Source organism: Phoenix dactylifera, chromosome 16 (genome assembly GCF_009389715.1).
Source record: "Phoenix dactylifera cultivar Barhee BC4 chromosome 16, palm_55x_up_171113_PBpolish2nd_filt_p, whole genome shotgun sequence".
NCBI classification, from domain to species: Eukaryota; Viridiplantae; Streptophyta; class Magnoliopsida; order Arecales; family Arecaceae; genus Phoenix; species Phoenix dactylifera.
In genome coordinates, this window is record NC_052407.1 from 13,493,781 (window position 1) to 13,512,186 (window position 18,406).

The following is an 18,406-nucleotide window of genomic DNA, read 5'->3' on the forward strand; positions in this document are numbered from 1 at the left end:
ATGCATGCATAAATCATCAATATTTCATAAATATGGTTCCAAGTGTATATTGCAAATAAAATTATAAATCGTTCATTGCTATTTAGTTACATCATAGTTCAAAGCACTGCTCACAAATATTCGTGCTAAGGTCACTTTATATCCATAACAGGGCCTATGCTCATAATTGGCAAAGTTTCATGATTCATAGTTTATATGCCAAATTTATACTTGATGGCATGCCCTATGTTCGCATAGAAGTAGTTCCAAATGTCGATCTCTCCCAATTTTAGGGGCCGCATATAGCTATCTAAGAGCCTTTATAATATTTATATCTTTTTCTTAAAACATACACATAAGTAGGTGAAAAAAAAAACTAAATGGCATGATGAAAATTTTTATTTCATAAACAAGCTATGTACATTAAAAACATTCATAGAACAATTTTGCGTAATAAAGCATAATTTTTATAATACATATGTTGATCTTTTGTCTTAAGAAAATATGATATCATCAACACAAACCATATGCATGAAAAACACATGATAGTTTGAAAATTAATAAGGAGTATATGGTCTACTTACCACTTTTGCTTTGAACCTTCAAAATTCACTAGGCAAATCAGCTAAATCTATTTAAAACATTAAAAGCAAAATTAATTCCTATTTGATGATTTTAATAGTATTAAAATAACAAGAAAAGGAGACGATTGGCTAGGTGACGATGTGCGACGACTTTGGGTGGGTTAGGTCTTTCGATCAACGAATCATGAAGCAGAACTTGATCAAAGCCAAGATTAGTAGATTTCAAAGACTCAACAGGGGTCGGGATGATCAGTCCGATAGGCTGCCTGATGGCGGGGCTAGGATCCCTTACTATGATTCAACCAATGCTACAAGGTTCCACTGATGGGGCCCATGGGTCAAAAGTGGAGAGAGAAAGAGGGTAGAGAGAGAAAGAATCATGCATTGGATCTATTGTATTTATTACTAATATTCTTTTTCTTGTTTCTTCTTGACAAGATACGGAAGCATGCTCGTGCCTCCTTATTAGATTAGAGGAAGAGAAGGAAGGGCATGAGGGAAAAGAACCTAATGGTGGATGTGGCCAGTGAGGGTCCTGGCCATGGTGATGTAGCCGCTAGCTTGACAGTAGGCAACAGGGCACGCTGGTGATAGTAAACGGCCGATGAACAACCGATGAGGAGGAGATAAAAAACAGGAAATAGGGGATTTTTTTTACTTGGTTCGGTTTTTGGGTTCCAGCTCGCTCGTCGGCTGCAGGGACTCTGGTATAAGTCATGAGGAAGCAGCCGAGAGCCTCGACAATGAACACCGGCAACAGAGGCGGTTGTAAGAAGAAACAAAAATAGCAAAAATAGGGGACGCAAATGGAGGGTTTTTGGCCATTGATTCCGATGTATTTCTTAACCAGCAATGAGCTCCAACATAAGAGAAGATGAGGAGAAGGATAAGAAAGGAGATCGGGCTCTTACCTCGGCTTTGGTGAGTGTTGATCCCAATCTCCAGTGGGCACCATACTAGGAAACAACAAACTTGAAGGGGAAAATGAAGGAGAAAGAAGATCTATGCTTAACGATGGAGGGCCGTGAAGGGGAGGGGGTTTCTTTATATGAAGGAGCCTAGGGTTCCGGTGGCTGCTAGGTCTCCAATTTCTTCCCAAAGTGGTTAGGGTTTCACAGATGGAAACAAGACTCCTGATGGGAGTCTTCTGCCCATCACGCGCGAAGCACGCCCAACTTCGGCTGGGTTAAGCTGTAGGTGGGTTCGGCCGGTTGAGTGGACTAGGCTAGATCGGGCCATTTCATTCTTCCCTTCTTAAAAGAGTTTCGTTCTCGAAACTTAATGTATCTTCACTTTTAAACAAGTCAAGATACTTAGTCTTCATCTAATACTCCACCATGCTTTTGCAAAGTAACTCTGGTCTAAACCCATGCTTCTTGGACTTAATACTCTAGATCAATTCTATTAAACCTAATCTTAAGTTCTACCCATTATTAGACTCTAAGTTCTACCCACGATCAAACCTATGCTATGATACCATCAAATGTCACGTCCCAAATCTGGGACATAATACGACCATGCTACCGAGGGGTACAACACGCGATAACACAAAGCCAACAATCATAATCTCAAATAAAATAAAAGATCCAAATCCATCATCCATTAAATAATTGAATAAATATTACTTTAGAACGACTAAATTCAAATTCAAATATCAAAACCCATAACCTCAAAATTCAGAAAGTCACTAACTACAAATTCATAGTCAATTAAAGAACTAAAATTGTGCTTTAAAATCTTCAAACTTGCTAGCATAAACTCTAAGCCCGGACCATTCTTCATTCCAAGTAACCCTATTCATTTGGAAAAAGAAAAGAAAAATAAAAAGAGATATGGGCTATACAACCTAGTAAGTAAAAGTTATACTACCTAGTTGGATCAGTAATATGTTTTTATATTAACAAAATATTCATTTAGAGAAAATAATTTTCATTGTAAAATCAAATATTTCATACTACATTCTAATAAAACAAGTCATAATCAATCATACATGCATAAATCATCAATATTTCATCAATATGGTTCCAAGTATATATTGCAAATAAAATCATAAATAATTCTTTGCCATTTAGTCATATCATAGTTCAAATCATTGCTCATAGATATTCATGCTAAGGTCATTTTATGTCCATGATAATCCCTGTGTTCATAATCGACAAAGTATCATGATTCATGGTTCATATGCCAACTTTATACCCGCTAGTAGGGCCTGTGTTCATATGGAATTATTTTCGAATGTTGATCTCCTCCAATTCTAGGGGCCATAAAATAGCTATATGAGATCTTTAAAATATTTATATCTTTTTGTTAAAACATGCACATAAGTAGCTGAAAAAATACTAAATGGCACGATAAAAATTCATATTTCATAAAGAAGCTATATTCATTAAAAATACTCATGGAACCACTTTTTATAACAAAGCATAATTTTCATAATACGTATTTGTTTTAAGAAAACAAGATATCATCAATGACAGACCATATGCATGATATATAATAGTTTGAAAATTAATAAAGAGTTTAAGGTCTACTTACCTCTTTTGCTTTGAGCCTTTAAAATTTACTAGGCGAGTCAGCTAAACCTATTAAAAGCATTTAAAGTGAAATTAATTCCTATTTGATGACTTTGATAGTATTAAAATAATAAGAAAAGGGGACGGTTGGCCGGGTGATGGCGTGCGACAGCTCCGGGTGGGTCAGATCTTTCGATCAATAAATTATGAAGCAAGGTCTCAATCAAAGCCAAGATTGTTTGATTGGGATCATCAATAATGGATTTCAGAGACACTCAACAAGAGATGGGGTGATCGGTTCGACAGGCTGCCCAGTGGCCAGGGGCCAGGATCCCTTATTATGATTCAACTAATGTTGCAAAGTCCCATTGATGGGCCCATGGGTTGAAAAGGATAGATCAAGAGGGTAGAGAGAGAAAGAATCAGGCAATGGATCTATTATTTTTATTATTGTTATTCTTTTTCTCTTTTCTTTTCTTTTTCTTCATTTTTTTGGCAAGATAAGGAAGCATGCCCGTGCTCCCTTATCAGAACAGAGGAGGAGGAAGGACATAGGGGAAAAGGGGAAAAGAACTTGATGGTGGTTGTGGCCAATGAGGGTGCTAGCCATGGCAGTGTAGCCACCAGCCTGACAGTAGCTAATAGGGCATGCCGGTGATAGTAAACGACCGACAAGCAATCGATGAGGATGAGATAGAAAACAAGAAACAAGGGATTTTTTTTCTTTTTCTTGGTTCAGTTTTCTAGGCTCCAACTTGCTCGCCAGTGGTTGGGACTCCGGTACAAGTCATGAGGAAGTAGCTAAGAGCCTCAGTGATGAACACTGGCGGTGGAGGCAGCCGAGAAAAGAAAGAACAATGACAAAAATAGGGGATGTAGAGGGTTTTCAAGCATTGGCAATGGTGAGCGTTGTGACCCCGATTTTCGGCAGGCATAATACTAGGAAACGACAAACTCGAAGGGGGAAAAGGAGAAAGAGGGGCTATGCTAGACGATGGAAGGTCGTGGAGAGGAGCAGATGACTTTATATAGAGGAGCCTAGGGTTCCGGCGGTCCCTAGGTCTTCGATTTCTTCTCGGAGTGGTCAGGGTTTGTGGATGAAAAGAAGACTCCTAATGGGAGTCTTCCGCCCATCACGCACGAAGCATGCCCAGCTTTGGCTGGGTTGGGCCTTGGGCCGTAGGTGGGTCTGGCCGATCGAGTGGACCAGGCTAGTTACCCTCTAACTTGGTAAAAGTCTCCCTTCCCCCCAACTCGGATCATTCGAGAACCTCCCCCCCCCCCCACCAGGGCTCCATCATGTTCGAGAGAAGCCCCCTCCCCCCGCAGCCTCTTCGTATTTTTGGTATGTCCTAGAATGGTATGATACGGACTGGTATTGTGCTGAACTGATCGCCGACTAGTATGCCCTCCGATCTTGGTGAACCTTGGTATAGAAAGTTTTCTGTGAGATGAATCATTCCCAACAATGATTCATCTACTAGTGCTGCAAGGCATGGTGGCCTCAGCTAGCAAGGCGCATGTTGCATGTGTGCTGCATTGACACATTTTAAGCACATGACAGCAATAGCCTAGTAAGCTAGTATATGCTCTGATGTAAAAAGGGAGGTTAGCCATAGTTTCTCTGTTTTCTTTTTCGATGTTCTAAACTTGATTCTGGATTAGTGGAGACATGTTTCATGCATTAACAGATTATTCTTATATTGTATATACATTAAAAAAATGTGTGTATGCATCGTGAGTCTTATGTTGTATGTATTGTACTTGTTGAGCTCATATAGCATCCTAACAATGCACTAACATAAAGGCAAATATTAATACTTAATAAAAAGCTATAATAATTGAAACTAAGTAAATTATGATAGGTTTCACTAACAACATATGGTCCTCACTCCTACACCGAGTTTTTGGAGTAAGGTCTGCCATGCCAGTACCGGAGCCCGTATTGGTCGGCCGGCAACACAGTTCAATACGCCTTCATGTCGTTCCATGCCGGGCCAATATCGACACAGCAGAGAGGGCGAGGGAGCGGGAGAACAGGAGAGAGGAAAAGAGAGAGGGGGCGTAGGAAGGGAAAAGGATAGGGAGGGAGGGCCATCGAAGGGCATCGGAGGGACCCCGAAGGGCCGGAGCAGGGGCTCCAACCTCCGGACCCCTATTTCGTTCAAAACAGAGGTTCGTCGGGGCTCCTTTTTTTATTTCGAAAATTTTAAGTGAAGTCGGCAAGCCCCTTTTTTTATTTTGAAAATTTTAAGTGAAGTCGGCAAGGGGTTTGCCGATTTCACTTAAAATTTGAATCTTTTTTTTTGAATATTTTAAGTGAAGTCGGTAAGCAGATCCCTGTTTCGAATGGAACAGAAAATAGGGGCCTGAAGGGTGGAGCCCCTACTCCAGCCCTTCGGGGCCCCTCCGACGCCCTTCGGAGGCCCTTGGCTGCCCTCCCTCTCTCTCTCTCTCTCTTTTTCTCTCTTTGCTTTTCCCTCTCCCCCAACTTGCCAGTTACTGTTTTGAATGCTAGAACTGTCCTGATCCGCTGCCGGCACGGCTTGGCACGCCTCGAACTAGGCCATTTCGGACAGTTCCACATTTCTTGGCTTGGAGAGTTTGAAGTCGTGTGTTCAGTTTAGAACTGCAGGAGTAACTTTTTTGATGGTAGTATTGCTCAATGTACTATCTCATGTACTGCATGTACTACACCTAGTCATGATAAAATGTGATTTAGACAATATGTGTGGAGGAATCACTGGATGCTGATCACAATGAACATATGAAGCTGCATGGCTGCATAAAGGGTAAGTGTTTCCATAATTGTATTTCAGTCTCCGGCTCAATATGCCTCTACAGGCTTATGCATGTTGGGGGCCTTCATGTGACTTTCATCATCAGAGATAAAGATCCTCAGAATATGTACCACATGGCGAAATGTAATTGAACCTGTCTTGGTATGAAGGCAGGGACATGGACGACCCATGCTGCTCTGTATACTAATCATCATCCCTGAACATCCTTATTGACCCTGTACCTATAGCCTATGGTTACTGCATATAAGAAAAGCAACTCAGACTGAAGTGTTTTGATCAGGTTGATTTTGAAATTATGCTAATTATGGGTGTGGGACTCATGGATACCCTAAATTAACCCAGACCATGTGTAACTAAGGCAGCATGTACATGTCATGAAAAGATTCTACAAAAGTTTTAAATTATCATTACATAATTTCTAAATTATTTTTTATGAAAATTGGATAAATATAGCTTTAATGGATTGGGTTATAGATCCAACCGGACAAACCCTACTCAACAACATGTCTGAAAATAAGTTGAATGAATGTCATTTCAAGGGGTTATTTTTGGATTTATGGTGTTCTCTGAGGACATTTTTATGGAACCAAAATGCCTGAAATCACTTAAATATATTTTGGAATTGTGCTCTATAGCATGAATATGTTGTTATCACAACAAAAGAACAAAAATGTTACGGCCACCTAAAAATTTCCATTTTACATGAACTTTGAAGAAAAATAAGCCATCGTCTTTCAATCTTCATAAGGATGGCTTTGATCTACCAAAATTTCCCCATTTTTGGTTCAATTATGCAAGAAAAGCTCCCACTGAGCTCCAATTTCTTCAAATCACTTCTACACAATCAAAATTCAGAAATGAAAAATAGGGGTATCGAGCATTTGGTCTCAATACCAAGCAACAGTCATATTGACTAGAGTGCGGGTTCATTTAACATGGGTTTATACTACTTGATAGTGAGTCCTTTGACCTGGTACAAAGTGTAGGCTAGTGTTGGATGATGGCTCAATCTCAGCAGGCCAGCATTGCACATGCTAGTGGCAAGGCAGCACAAGTTGGCACCTTAATTATTGATGCCCAGGGAGTTGTTTGAAGGGAAATATTCTTTATTGCAATCAAAGGGATGTGGTACGGATGGTTTAATGAGATTGAAAAGTGGTTTGGTGTTTCTTATATTTTGACCCCTTTAGTGTTCTCAACTAAGAGTTGGTTACCAAACTTTTTAGGAAATAATCTCTAGCTTAAAGCTTGATTATTGGCGTGACATGTAAGTGAAACTATTAGCTATATGTGGGAACTATGTCAACAAATCAAACTGCGACATTTGAATACATGATCTGTTTACATGCAGTTGTGTTCTCCCATGCTGTTAAATAAGAATAGTATTATGTATCAAGAAAGGCATTTCACTTGGCAAATCTATTATTGATGTCCCCTGTATCAGAATACCTTTTATTCTAGATAATGAATGCACTTGACAGCTTGAAATTTAGTGTATATGATTTTATGTTGTACCAATCATTTCAATGCTACAGCTTACTTTATTTGAAGTCCATACAATTGATTGTGATCCAAATATTTAAATTGGCAATAAACCAAAAATAATTTAGTTTTTGATGTCTCTTTCCTATGCATCAAACAGATACCAAACAGGCAATTTTAAGGTACAATAACATGCTATGATCCAATATACAGTACAGAAGCATCCAAATGAACTAAATTTAGATCTGTACAGGTTCTAAATCTCTAGATCAGGATCATTGGTTTGGGTGTTCAAATTTTATAATTCAATCTACTTTTGCTCACTTGCTAACATTAATTTCATGCCAATTTAATATATAAGTGATAGACCTCCAAAACAAATGATTTTTAGTTCATAGGCATCTTAGATATTGTAGAATTGAGAGGTCTATAATTAATTCTTTTAATAGGAAACTTTTAGGGCTAAATTCTGTCAAAAGCATTCTAGCATTTTATGTGTATATGTCGCCAGAGTACTTGTAAAAATAGTTGGCCTCTACTACTTTCAATATAAAATCTATGATGACCTATTTGAAATGAAAATCCACACCATTGATTATGATCCACATGTTCATATTACCAGGAAAAGAAAATCATTTCCTTTGGAGTTTGGAGGTTGCTTGTCTATGCATAAAGTGGATATCGAATGGAGAATCTTTATCAATATCAATGGTTTGGATTCTCAAAAAACATAATGTCTAGATTATTTTAGGTCTCTAGCTACATTGCTACTATCCATTCTGTGACTGCTTGATATAGGTGAGACACCAGAGCACATGGATTTTTTTTTATAAATATTGTGGCAATCTTATATCATGATCAATGGTGTGGATCTTCATTTTTAAATGGAAGTACTAGGGGTCAGCAACTTCGAGAAGTATTCTATCTTTATGCTCTCTATGAAATATTTGTCTTTGTTGCCGGCTTTTCAATGTTTTTAAATTATTTACTATGGTTAACACTGGCAATTGATACAGATTAACAATGCTGGATCAAATGCATACAATTACAAACCACTGGCTGAAACTTCAGATGATGTTCTTATGTAAGCTTTCATTCTGTATGATCACAGAGCTGTCAATTTTCTCCTTATGAATGCTATTTGTCCTTTCAAATGTTACATGGTTGAGTAACTCTCTATATTATGTTAAGGGAAATTGTCACAACGAACACTCTTGGTTTGATGATATGTTGCCGCGAGGTAGAACTTTTGTAATAAACTTTCATTTCATATTTTCATCTAATATGTTCAGCTTGGCACATAGAATATTTTTGCTTGGCCTCTTTGATACCTCTATGATGGTTGTAGGCAATAAATATGATGCTCAACCAACCTCGAGGTGGCCACATTTTTAACATTGATGGAGCTGGTTCAGATGGAAGGCCGACCCCTCGGTATTTGTTTATGTTCACTTGAGCTATATATTCATGTCATTACCCAGTCAAAGTGCAAGGCAATTTTTAAATGCTTTCATTATTTTTCCTTGCCTGTTTATAATAGAATGTGATTGATGTTAAAAGTTTGGTATTGCAAGTTGTTATGAGTTGATTTGACAGTTTCACATAATTAATTTACAGATTTGCTGCATATGGTGCAACCAAACGCAGTGTGGTGCACCTAACCAAATCCCTACAGGTAGGTAGTGAAGACTTTGACATTTGATATTTATTCATGAGTTGACTAATCATATTTTGCAACATTAATGTTGTCTCTCGCTAGTTTTGCACTCCTATCATTTTTAGTGTTCAGTCCCTTTTCCCCCATGAGTAACATATAGTCTTGGTCTTGGGTAAAGAAACAGAAACTTACCTAACCTGATTTCATAACAGAAATCCTGAGGGGCCTTATAAAAAAGGGTATATATTAAGGCCCATCAAACTGACAGTAGTAAAGGCCCGCAGGAACAAGCCATACTTAATTCCAAATATATAAAATTCAGGTCATAACATCATTAAACTAGTGCTCATGGGTAGTCTTCTGTGTGCTGCTTTCGGTTACCTTTGAACTGTAACAATTATGACTCGAGATATGTAAATCAATTTGAACCCAAGTAAACTGTAGCTCCATGGGAACATGCAAATGTCCTCTTACCAGTATCTGTAGTCATCAAGCTTAGAAAATTAGTACAAGGATTTAATTTAAGTTAGATCTCTTTAATTTAAGTTAGTACCAGCTTTTATCTTCGCCATGGTTGATCCAATGCTCATTTTTCTTTTTTATACTTGACATGTATAATCTGACCATGACTTTTGTTCATTTTCTCGACATCCTTTCTCCATACATCAGCAAATCTGCATGATTTTCTCCAGCTGTTTATTTGTTTACTTGACAGTTGACACGTATAATCTGATCATATTTCTTAATATTCTTGACCATATTTCTTCAGTTGAAATCCACTCTTGGGTTTGATAAGGTCTAAAAGTATCTTGTTTGAGGACAGTAAGCTACCTCAAATTGTTTTCCAATTATGAAGTTCTTTCAAAGGATTGCAAAGTCAACAAGATATGTTTTTTACAGTTATTTTGATTTTTGGTATTCTTTCCTTCTTTTCTTCTCTGCCAGTATGCGAAAACACTGGTTTTGGTTTTACCATGAGCTGAGTTTCTAATTATGTTTGACATCCAGGCAGAGTTGCAGATGCATCAAGTGAAGAATGTTATGGTGCACAGCTTATCGGTCTGCAGTGCCTTTCTGACTATCATAGTCTTTTTACTTAAATAATTTAAGATGCCTCAGCATTAAAAAGTTCAAATTCTATATTTTGTTACAACAATTGTGATATATGGTTTCGAATTCAAGCCAACTATTAATGATTTTCAGTATATGCTTGCTGTTGCAAACCTTTTGACTTATAATCCTCTTGTTGCAGCCTGGCATGGTCACAACCGATCTTCTTATGTCTGGGGCCACCACAAAACAAGTACAAGCTCATCTTGTCATCCCTTGCTTCTGTTGCTTTTGCGACAAGCAATTGTTAGTTGTTCTGAACACAAATCTCATTTTACAGGCTAAATTTTTCATCAATATTTTGGCCGAGCCGCCTGATGTGGTAAGCATCTCATCTTTGTAGAAAAATAATGTTCATTTCTTGGAAATTTTGAAAGAGTCAGCAAGCAGACAGCACCATTTAAGTGAATTCAAAGTTTAGCAGCATCTTCAAACATTATTGCAATAAACATGGTTACAAATGATATGTTGGTAAAAAAATCTGTCTGAGAAATGTTTGCTACTCTAATTATCATCAAGCAAAAGACTACCAACAGGTCAGAGTAGGGTTGGACCCTAAATGGTTCCTTGTCTGAATTTAGTGAGCATTATGCTGCACAAACTGAATTTTGATTTGACAAGAATATGGATCTAACAGGTCATGCCAATTATTGAACCAAAAATTTACATAGTTGATCCAAATTGGTTTGATCAGACAGACTGTTTTGGTGGACAGCATCTGTTCTACAATCTGTAGTTTTTCTTTTTTTCTTCATTTTTCTGTTGTTTCTTTTTTCCTCTTCTCTTTTATTTAGGGTTTTCTGCAGAAAAGAATCCACTTAATTATCGAATTTTTAGAAGAGATCATTTATTTATTTATCAAAGAAAATGTGTTTTGAGTTTTATTGAACGCCTGCTCTCAAACCAGACAAGTTTACATGGACTTGTATTTTTGTGCGTCCATTTCCAATGACTGTTCATTGAATAAGAAAAATGCATGCATTCATCTAAGGTAGAGGCATAATGGTCCAATAAAGTCCAAGCTGGATTATTTATGCAAGGAAAATAAATGTTATTCCTTCTCTGCGAATATGAAAATAAGAGATTTTTTCTGCAAAATTCCCTTTCTTTTATTGTCTCCAACACCCATTCCTGGTGGTGGGGTGGGGAAGCTCTGGCCTATTAAATAAAGTTTCAAGACTGAAACTTTGCATCTTCATAGAATTTTGATAGAGAAAAAGATGAATTCCCAAGTTGCTTAGTGTGACTTTGCTAGTTTATTATGATGGGTAAGTTTAGTAGTTCATCTAGTATAAATTTGGGTTCTTCTAATTCATGGTTTGTAAGCAAGATGCGATTCACCTCTTCATACAAATGGAAGAGATGACAAGTCTGCATTAGTTCAATTTGCTAGTCCTTGTGTTACACGGGCTCGCATGTCTGTGCTGGGCGTGGCTATTTGTTTGAGCATTAGATACTGCTCATATCTAAGAATTTCTTCTTTCGAAACCATAATCATCGTACCTAAGGTTCGTCAAACCAACATCTAGTATTGTGCTAGTTGGTGACTAGTTCCATGTCTATATGCCATTTTCTTTATATTTTTGTGCTTTCTATCTTTTATTGTTTTCAATGTTAATTTTAATGATTGTGGTTTTTTAATTTAGTCAATGTTGTTTCGAAGTCCTTTATATTAGATTGGTCTTGAGTCTTGATAAATATGTCATTTCGATAAATTAATGCAATTGCAACATAATCGAATGCTTGAGTACACATAATTGAATATACATAAAATATATCAAATGACTTTGAATTAGAAAATATGCACTGACATAATCCAACTTTCCAAATAATCTACTGCCCATTTCTGTGGTCCATAAGCTCCACCTCCTGATAGCTACCTTGATACTTATTCTCTATCTCATACTGGACTGGCCATTTGAAGATTGAGACAGAGAAATCCGACCCATAAGCTGCCTAAGGCTATGGAGGGTTCTAGCTATTCGAATGCGATGCCTCAAATGAAGTGTATGCATGCAAGGTTATGTGGAATAGGATATGGTATACAACTCATGTCCAGATACATCCACGGACCCTACTCTACATGTGAGGTCATCTGCAGCAACAATACTATGTCCTGAACCACATCAAGGGATCCATGTCCTGATGCAATCATACCCTTCTAGGCTTTGCTAGGCCATGCACTATGGTCCCTATGCTGTGTGGCTTGAGTATACTATGACTTACCAATGATTGAAGATCATAGGCTATGAATCATATGCACCCATGCAGTCCATTGCAATCTTCTTAGTCACTAGATGTATCATGACTGGAACTATCATTACCATCATCGTTGGTATCATGAGATGATCTAGGCAATTGGTCATCTGGGTGCTCACTAGTGTTAGGATTAGATTGTTGAACAAACTCATTCACTTTCTGCAATGAAACTACAATTTTCTTTCCTTTCTTGCTAGTCGACTTTCTTTCCTTTGATGCCCCTATCTGCCTAGCTTTGTTAAGTGGCTTGACTGGGACTACCACCTTGACTGGCCTACTTGCCTGACAAGGCCGGTATCATGATATCTGCTTCTTAGCATCTCTTTTGTAAATGTCTTGGAGGACATCTTGGACATCCAACCCTACGATGATGATCATCTCTCCTCTGACCTCTATGTTTGCTTCACTGGATGTGAGCATGTCATATGCCATTCTACCCATTGTTCTACATCCATTCAAACCTTCCTCTCTATGAAATTAGCCAATTAAGGAGGTGATCCTGATTCATCAAGCTCTGGTTACTGCTGTTGGCCCTCAAATTGGCTCATTAAGCTCTTCTTGCTTAAATTTTAAAAAAATAGAGAGGAAGAGGCAGAGAAGGCATGAGAAGCTTTCTCTACCTCCCCTTCATATTATTATGATGGGATAGGTGATTGAACTACCCAAGTTGCCTTGAACCAAGCAGAACTGAGCGGTTCTGCTTGATTCGAGTCAGGTCAGGCCGATTCAGGCCTATACCGAACCTAAATGGCATCTCATCCTGGTTCCAATTTGGTACAGGTCAATACACCTAATCCGAGCAGTTTGGGATGAGGCAACCAACCTTGGTCATTTAGTACCCGTGTTTAAATGGTTGGTGTAGATATTTTGGGCTAAACTAAATAGGATGCAGTAATGTAGGCCAATCCACTTGGCTTCAACATTGTCTTAGTAAGAACTATTCAATTTAGTCTTGAATTTGTATTCAGAATCAAATTTAGATCATCAATTCTCATTTTGGTATATTTAAAGGTAATATATGGAAGTTTTCATAGAACAATGAAAGCTCACATTGACCCCCCCCCCCCACCCAACGTGTCCCCCTTATGGATTTTCTCTCTAATTCTCTTTCTTTGAATAGTTTGGTCTTCATGGTTAACCTAGCTCAAGATTAAGAAGAAGTAATTTCTTCAACTCGCTCAACTCAAATCTTTTAACATAAAAGAAAATATAAAAATTGGTGAAAGTAGGGTCTTGGTTCTTTTTTTATTCGTTAATGAAAAACAAACTAAATGGCATAGCCTCTTGCTTATGCTAATGAGCTGTATACTTTCACAATATGAGCTAGAGTCCTTTTATAGTTAAAAAAAGGATACAACTTTTCTGAAATAGACTTGACTGATGAAAATAATCATGTAGAAGCTAAAATTCTACGAGGTAGACTCGACTTCTGCATCGACTTTGTCTTCAGCTATTTCGCCTATTTCTTCTTGGATTAGGAGATTATGTGCAATCAAAAATTTTCCGAAAAGAAATTTGCAGCATTGATCAGCCTATTTTGGTGATCAAACAATGGAATTTGGCCTTGATCATTCAGTTTGTCGCACCCTTAAGAGAAGGTGCTACATCATAGAGCTCGAAAAGTGACCCGACTTTTTTTTTTTTTTAAAAAAAGAAAGAAAAAGAGCACCTCAATAAGACATCGTATGGACAAATTAGGGCCTCCAAAAGTTTTGACTTGAATTCGGCTTCCTAATATGGCAAATCTCACTCTGAGACCTTATCCAGTCCTCCCACAGTGGCCAGAGTGATCCATATCGAGTCTGGATCTGGTGATCCTCTTAGATCATTGTGTTATAATAATCCTTTGTACCTATGGTTGCACATCATGTTGTGCTTGCATCAACTTTAGGGACAGCATAGGCGACAGGAAAATGATATAAAGGTTGGTTTATTTTCAGATCTCCTTTTCTTGTATTTTCCTTTCTCTCACACTCCATTTGAATGTTAGTTGGTAACCAATTTCACTGGGAGGCTTGTTTGACTTCATATCTTTATTATCCTTGATAGCCTGGACTTCTACTCCATAATATCCTAACTGATTGAATGTTTTCAAGTCCATTATGAACTCTTTAGGAAGTTATCCATAGGAAGACCATTTCTTGCTTGCGCAGATGACACAGCAAACCTGAAAAAGAATTAAGGTCAACTATATTTGTGGAATCAAAGAGGTTTAATTACTTAAAGAGGATAATTTATGGATAGAAACTGATTTCCTTGATTCCTTGATACTTTTTAGCTGATCAATGGTAATAGATGCTGAGATCACAAAGCCTACAACCTACTCATTGAATTTGTATAGTTATCGCCGAGGTTTAGAAGCATGATATCTCATGTATCAGTAGAGACATTGATAGGGTATGACTTGCCAAGCGTCTGAGTGAAAGTGCTCCTTTCCTGGGCATCTTAAGTATACGACAGGATTAGTATCTGTACATTATCTCAGTACAATATCATAGTTCTGTGAGAATTATGCATGTTAGCAGGATCATATTGAGATACAGAGTCAGATGTAACGTGTGCTCCAATCTTTTCAGCTGATGTCTACGAAAGATTCACAGATATTTGTATTTATCACCAGATGTATCTGCATGCAACTATCTGTTGCCACGTAGTTGTTGACTACGTCGGTCTAACTTGTTCTGGAAGCACCATGGGGTGGGTGGGATGAGGCTCTAATGTTTGGTTTTCGCATCTAGGATTAGGACTTGTCTTTACCTATGTTGTTTAAGTTGTAGAATAGTAAAACTACATAAAGAAAGACCGACAAACAAACATATATCATCAACTGCTATATCATGCAGGTTGCAGAGTACCTCGTGCCATGCATCAGATCGATCCCCAGCAGTCAGTCTATGAAGCCCACCTACATTCGATTTCTCACAGGCTTGAAAGCCTACTCCCAGATATTCTCTGTTACGAAGTTCTTTACTCATTTTCTGTTCCCTTCTCTTCTTTTTGGCTTAATACTAGAACTTTATCTATGTTTGCACTGCCTCCCATCATCTAACTCTGGTACATGTCAAAAACAAGGTATGCTAACAGATACTGTCTCTCTATTTTTCCTTTTTTTTTCTTTCCACTTTGCATCCAGAGACTTGCTTTCGGTGCCAGAAGAAATAGATACCTCATTGAAGACTGAGACTGTTGACAAAAATCCTAGTGAGTCATGAAATATTTGCTAAGTTATGTCTCTTATAATTTGGAATGCTTCATCCTCTATTATGAGGAAACTATGATATATAGAAGGCAATTTGTTCTAATATGAACTTCTTTCTATTTTTCCAATCCGGTAGGACCCTCGGAGGTAATTTAGCAATTCGCATGCAGTGCTGCACATCTGGATGATTCTTTGGTTAGACAAATAAACCAGCTGTACAAGTCTCTGGAACTATCGCCATTGAGGACAGGATGATTTGGACAATGGAGTTGTTTACTGGGAATGTTAGAAGACACCATCATGGAGAATGATACGAGACTACGTCCTTGCTAAAATACTGGCGAAGTTTGGAGGCTTGGGCAATCATAATACTTTCTGCTTTCCATGAACTGATGAACCAATAAAGGGACTTGCTATTTGGTGTTGAACAGTGTATAGCATCATTTCAGTGGATGAGCACCTGAGTACCATTGTGTTTCATGTCCCACATTTGTGGGTGCCTCTTTGGCTGAGAATGCTAGAACACGCTTGTTGCATGCAACTGGATCCATGCTCCCGTATTCCTCATTTCAACGAGGGTTGCGGAGGGCAAATAGGAAATTATATGATCTAACAGGCAAATAAAAGGGGAACTTGAGTGAAAAAAGACACTGATGACAGGATGCCGAAAAGCAGCTGGTGCAATGCAACCCACTATTACAATTCCTGTTACTATCGGAAATCTGCTGATGCCAGATGGTTAAGACTGGTCGGCCGATGTATATCATGATTGTAGAAAACTGTTGGATTTCAACTACTGAGCAAGAAGTAGACATCTTGCATTATTTACTACCCTAATCTGCAGGCTCATTGGACTCAGCTTTTCCAACGTGTGGTAAGGGGGGAGGTAATAGCCTCATTCTTATATTGAAAGGAGGGCCCAAGGCAGCAGCGTTCGCAAGGGAAGCAAACTCTTGAGGCCTTTTGTCCATCCCATTTCTTTCCTTCCATTAGCATCCTCCAACTTTTAATAAAATTGGAATTATATGCAATCAAGATATTCTCTTATGTGCATTGCTTGTATTTAACTCGTTAACACTGGAGATCAATTAAAAGGAAGGACACAAAACTTGGAAACAACCTTTTCTTAGTCTATGTCCTGCACTCGATCAGGCCGCTACACGTACTCAACAAATTGGGGCATCGTTTATGTACCCAGTAAAATGCTGCATCGTTCGCATCCTCTTCAGGAAGTTCATTGAATGTCAAAATAACTCAAAAGCAAAAAATGCAAGCTATGAGATCCCCTGTATTTTTTGACTTGCCTTTATAAAGCTGCATGAGACAAGTAGGGATGATTAATTTATTAACGGATGCGATATCATCAACTGAAGATGAATCTATTGAAGTATGCTTTTGGGGCTACTGCAAATAACTTTCCAAGCTTTCTAGTGCATCAGAATGAAGTACAAGTGGACAAAACTTAGGCAAGGATGATTATTCAAGCCCAACAACCACATAATAAGAAGCAACTGCAAAAGTTACTTAGGTAGATCAATTTTCTGTGGAGGTTCATATCCTCTCTTTCTTTTTTTTTCTTTTTTTTTCTTTTTTTGTTGGAGTGTGGTTCATATCCAATTCTATTACGAAGATTCAGTTCTTTCTACCTCTACTAAAGCTAAGGAGAAAAGATGCGTTAAAATGGACTGATGAACATCAATGTGCATTCAAGGAGAAAAAAAAATATCTTGCTAATTCTCCTATTCTAGAACCTCGTAGAGCGGGAATTCCACTGAAATTATACATCTTTGTAGCTGAAGATTCTATTCAAAGTTTGCTGGCTCGGGATAATAAAGCTGCATATGAACAGATATGACTTGAGCATGATATTGATTTAGACCGAGTGGCGATATACTTCAATCAAGAAGCTGTGTCTAGCATTGCACTATATTTCTACAAAGTTAAGATACTACATGCTCCTAGTTTATGTTTAATTAGTTTGAATTGCTGATGCAATCATGTATTTGCTGACAATGTTAATCATACATGGAAGGGTTAGTAAGTGCATAATTGCCTTATCTAAGTTCTCATTTCAGTATATCCCTCAAAAGGCAGTGAAGGGTCAAACCTTAGCTAATTTTCTAGCAGGGCACCTATGTGTGATCATTAATGAGCAAATCATGGAGCATGTAGGAATTGGAGATATTGGCCTTTGCTCCTGTAGGCTATCATTTGATGGCTCGAAGACTAAGGAAGTTGTAGGAGCAGGGATCATCATTGAATCCCCAGCTAGAAAACAGACAGCCTACTCCTTCCAGTTGGAATTTTCTTGTTCCAATAATTAGGCTAAATATGAAGCCTTAAAATCGCCCTAGAAATATTACTCGTCATGGGGTTCACAATAGTTGAAGTTCATGGTGACTCTCAAGTTGCAATCAAATAGCTTTGTTGAGAATAGAAATGCAATAGTGAAGCACTTATGCATTATTACATGTAAGGCTAAAAAGCTAATGAAGGGTTTTGCTAAGGTAATTTTAAGGTTCGTTCCCCAAACTAAGAATCAAGAGGCTAATGAATTAGTACAAATATAATCAAGAGTAAAGATTCCTGAGGATGTCTATGTTGGATTCACTACGATCAAGAAGAGGCTTCTGTCATTCATAATTAAGAAACAGACAAATATGCAATACAAAGTGTAGGCTTTAAATGTTAGCCAAAATAATTGAAGGTATTCTATAGTTTGCTATCTTACAAATCCTTCGGCCAAGATCGAAAAGAAGATAAAACTAAAAGCCATCCACTATGTATTGATGGGTAATGAGCTGTACAAGAGTAGCCAGATG

At 37.9% G+C, this 18,406-nt stretch overlaps 1 protein-coding gene across 4 annotated transcripts in view; it reads left to right on the forward strand.

The window, feature by feature from the left end:
- LOC103697059 (chlorophyll(ide) b reductase NOL, chloroplastic) overlaps positions 1–16,614 on the forward strand; it is a 43,241-nt gene extending 26,627 nt beyond the window's left edge. The window contains exons 8-17 of one of the 4 annotated variants that reach the window (XR_005506583.1): positions 8,376–8,443; positions 8,551–8,599; positions 8,708–8,793; positions 8,977–9,034; positions 9,786–10,075; positions 10,269–10,319; positions 10,407–10,448; positions 15,229–15,339; positions 15,519–15,586; positions 15,721–16,614. Coding sequence is in view for 3 of the 4 variants with exons in the window: in XM_039114619.1 (XP_038970547.1) it covers positions 8,376–8,443; positions 8,551–8,599; positions 8,708–8,793; positions 8,977–9,034; positions 10,025–10,075; positions 10,269–10,319; positions 10,407–10,448; positions 15,229–15,339; positions 15,519–15,566 (564 nt within the window). In the remaining variant the exon portion in view is untranslated. Of the gene's footprint in view, positions 1–8,375; positions 8,444–8,550; positions 8,600–8,707; positions 8,794–8,976; positions 9,035–9,785; positions 10,076–10,268; positions 10,320–10,406; positions 10,449–15,228; positions 15,340–15,518; positions 15,610–15,720 lie in introns of all 4 variants that reach the window. The other 3 variants (XM_039114619.1, XM_039114618.1, XM_039114620.1) reach the window with 3 other exon arrangements.
- Positions 16,615–18,406: the final 1,792 nt, after the last annotated feature.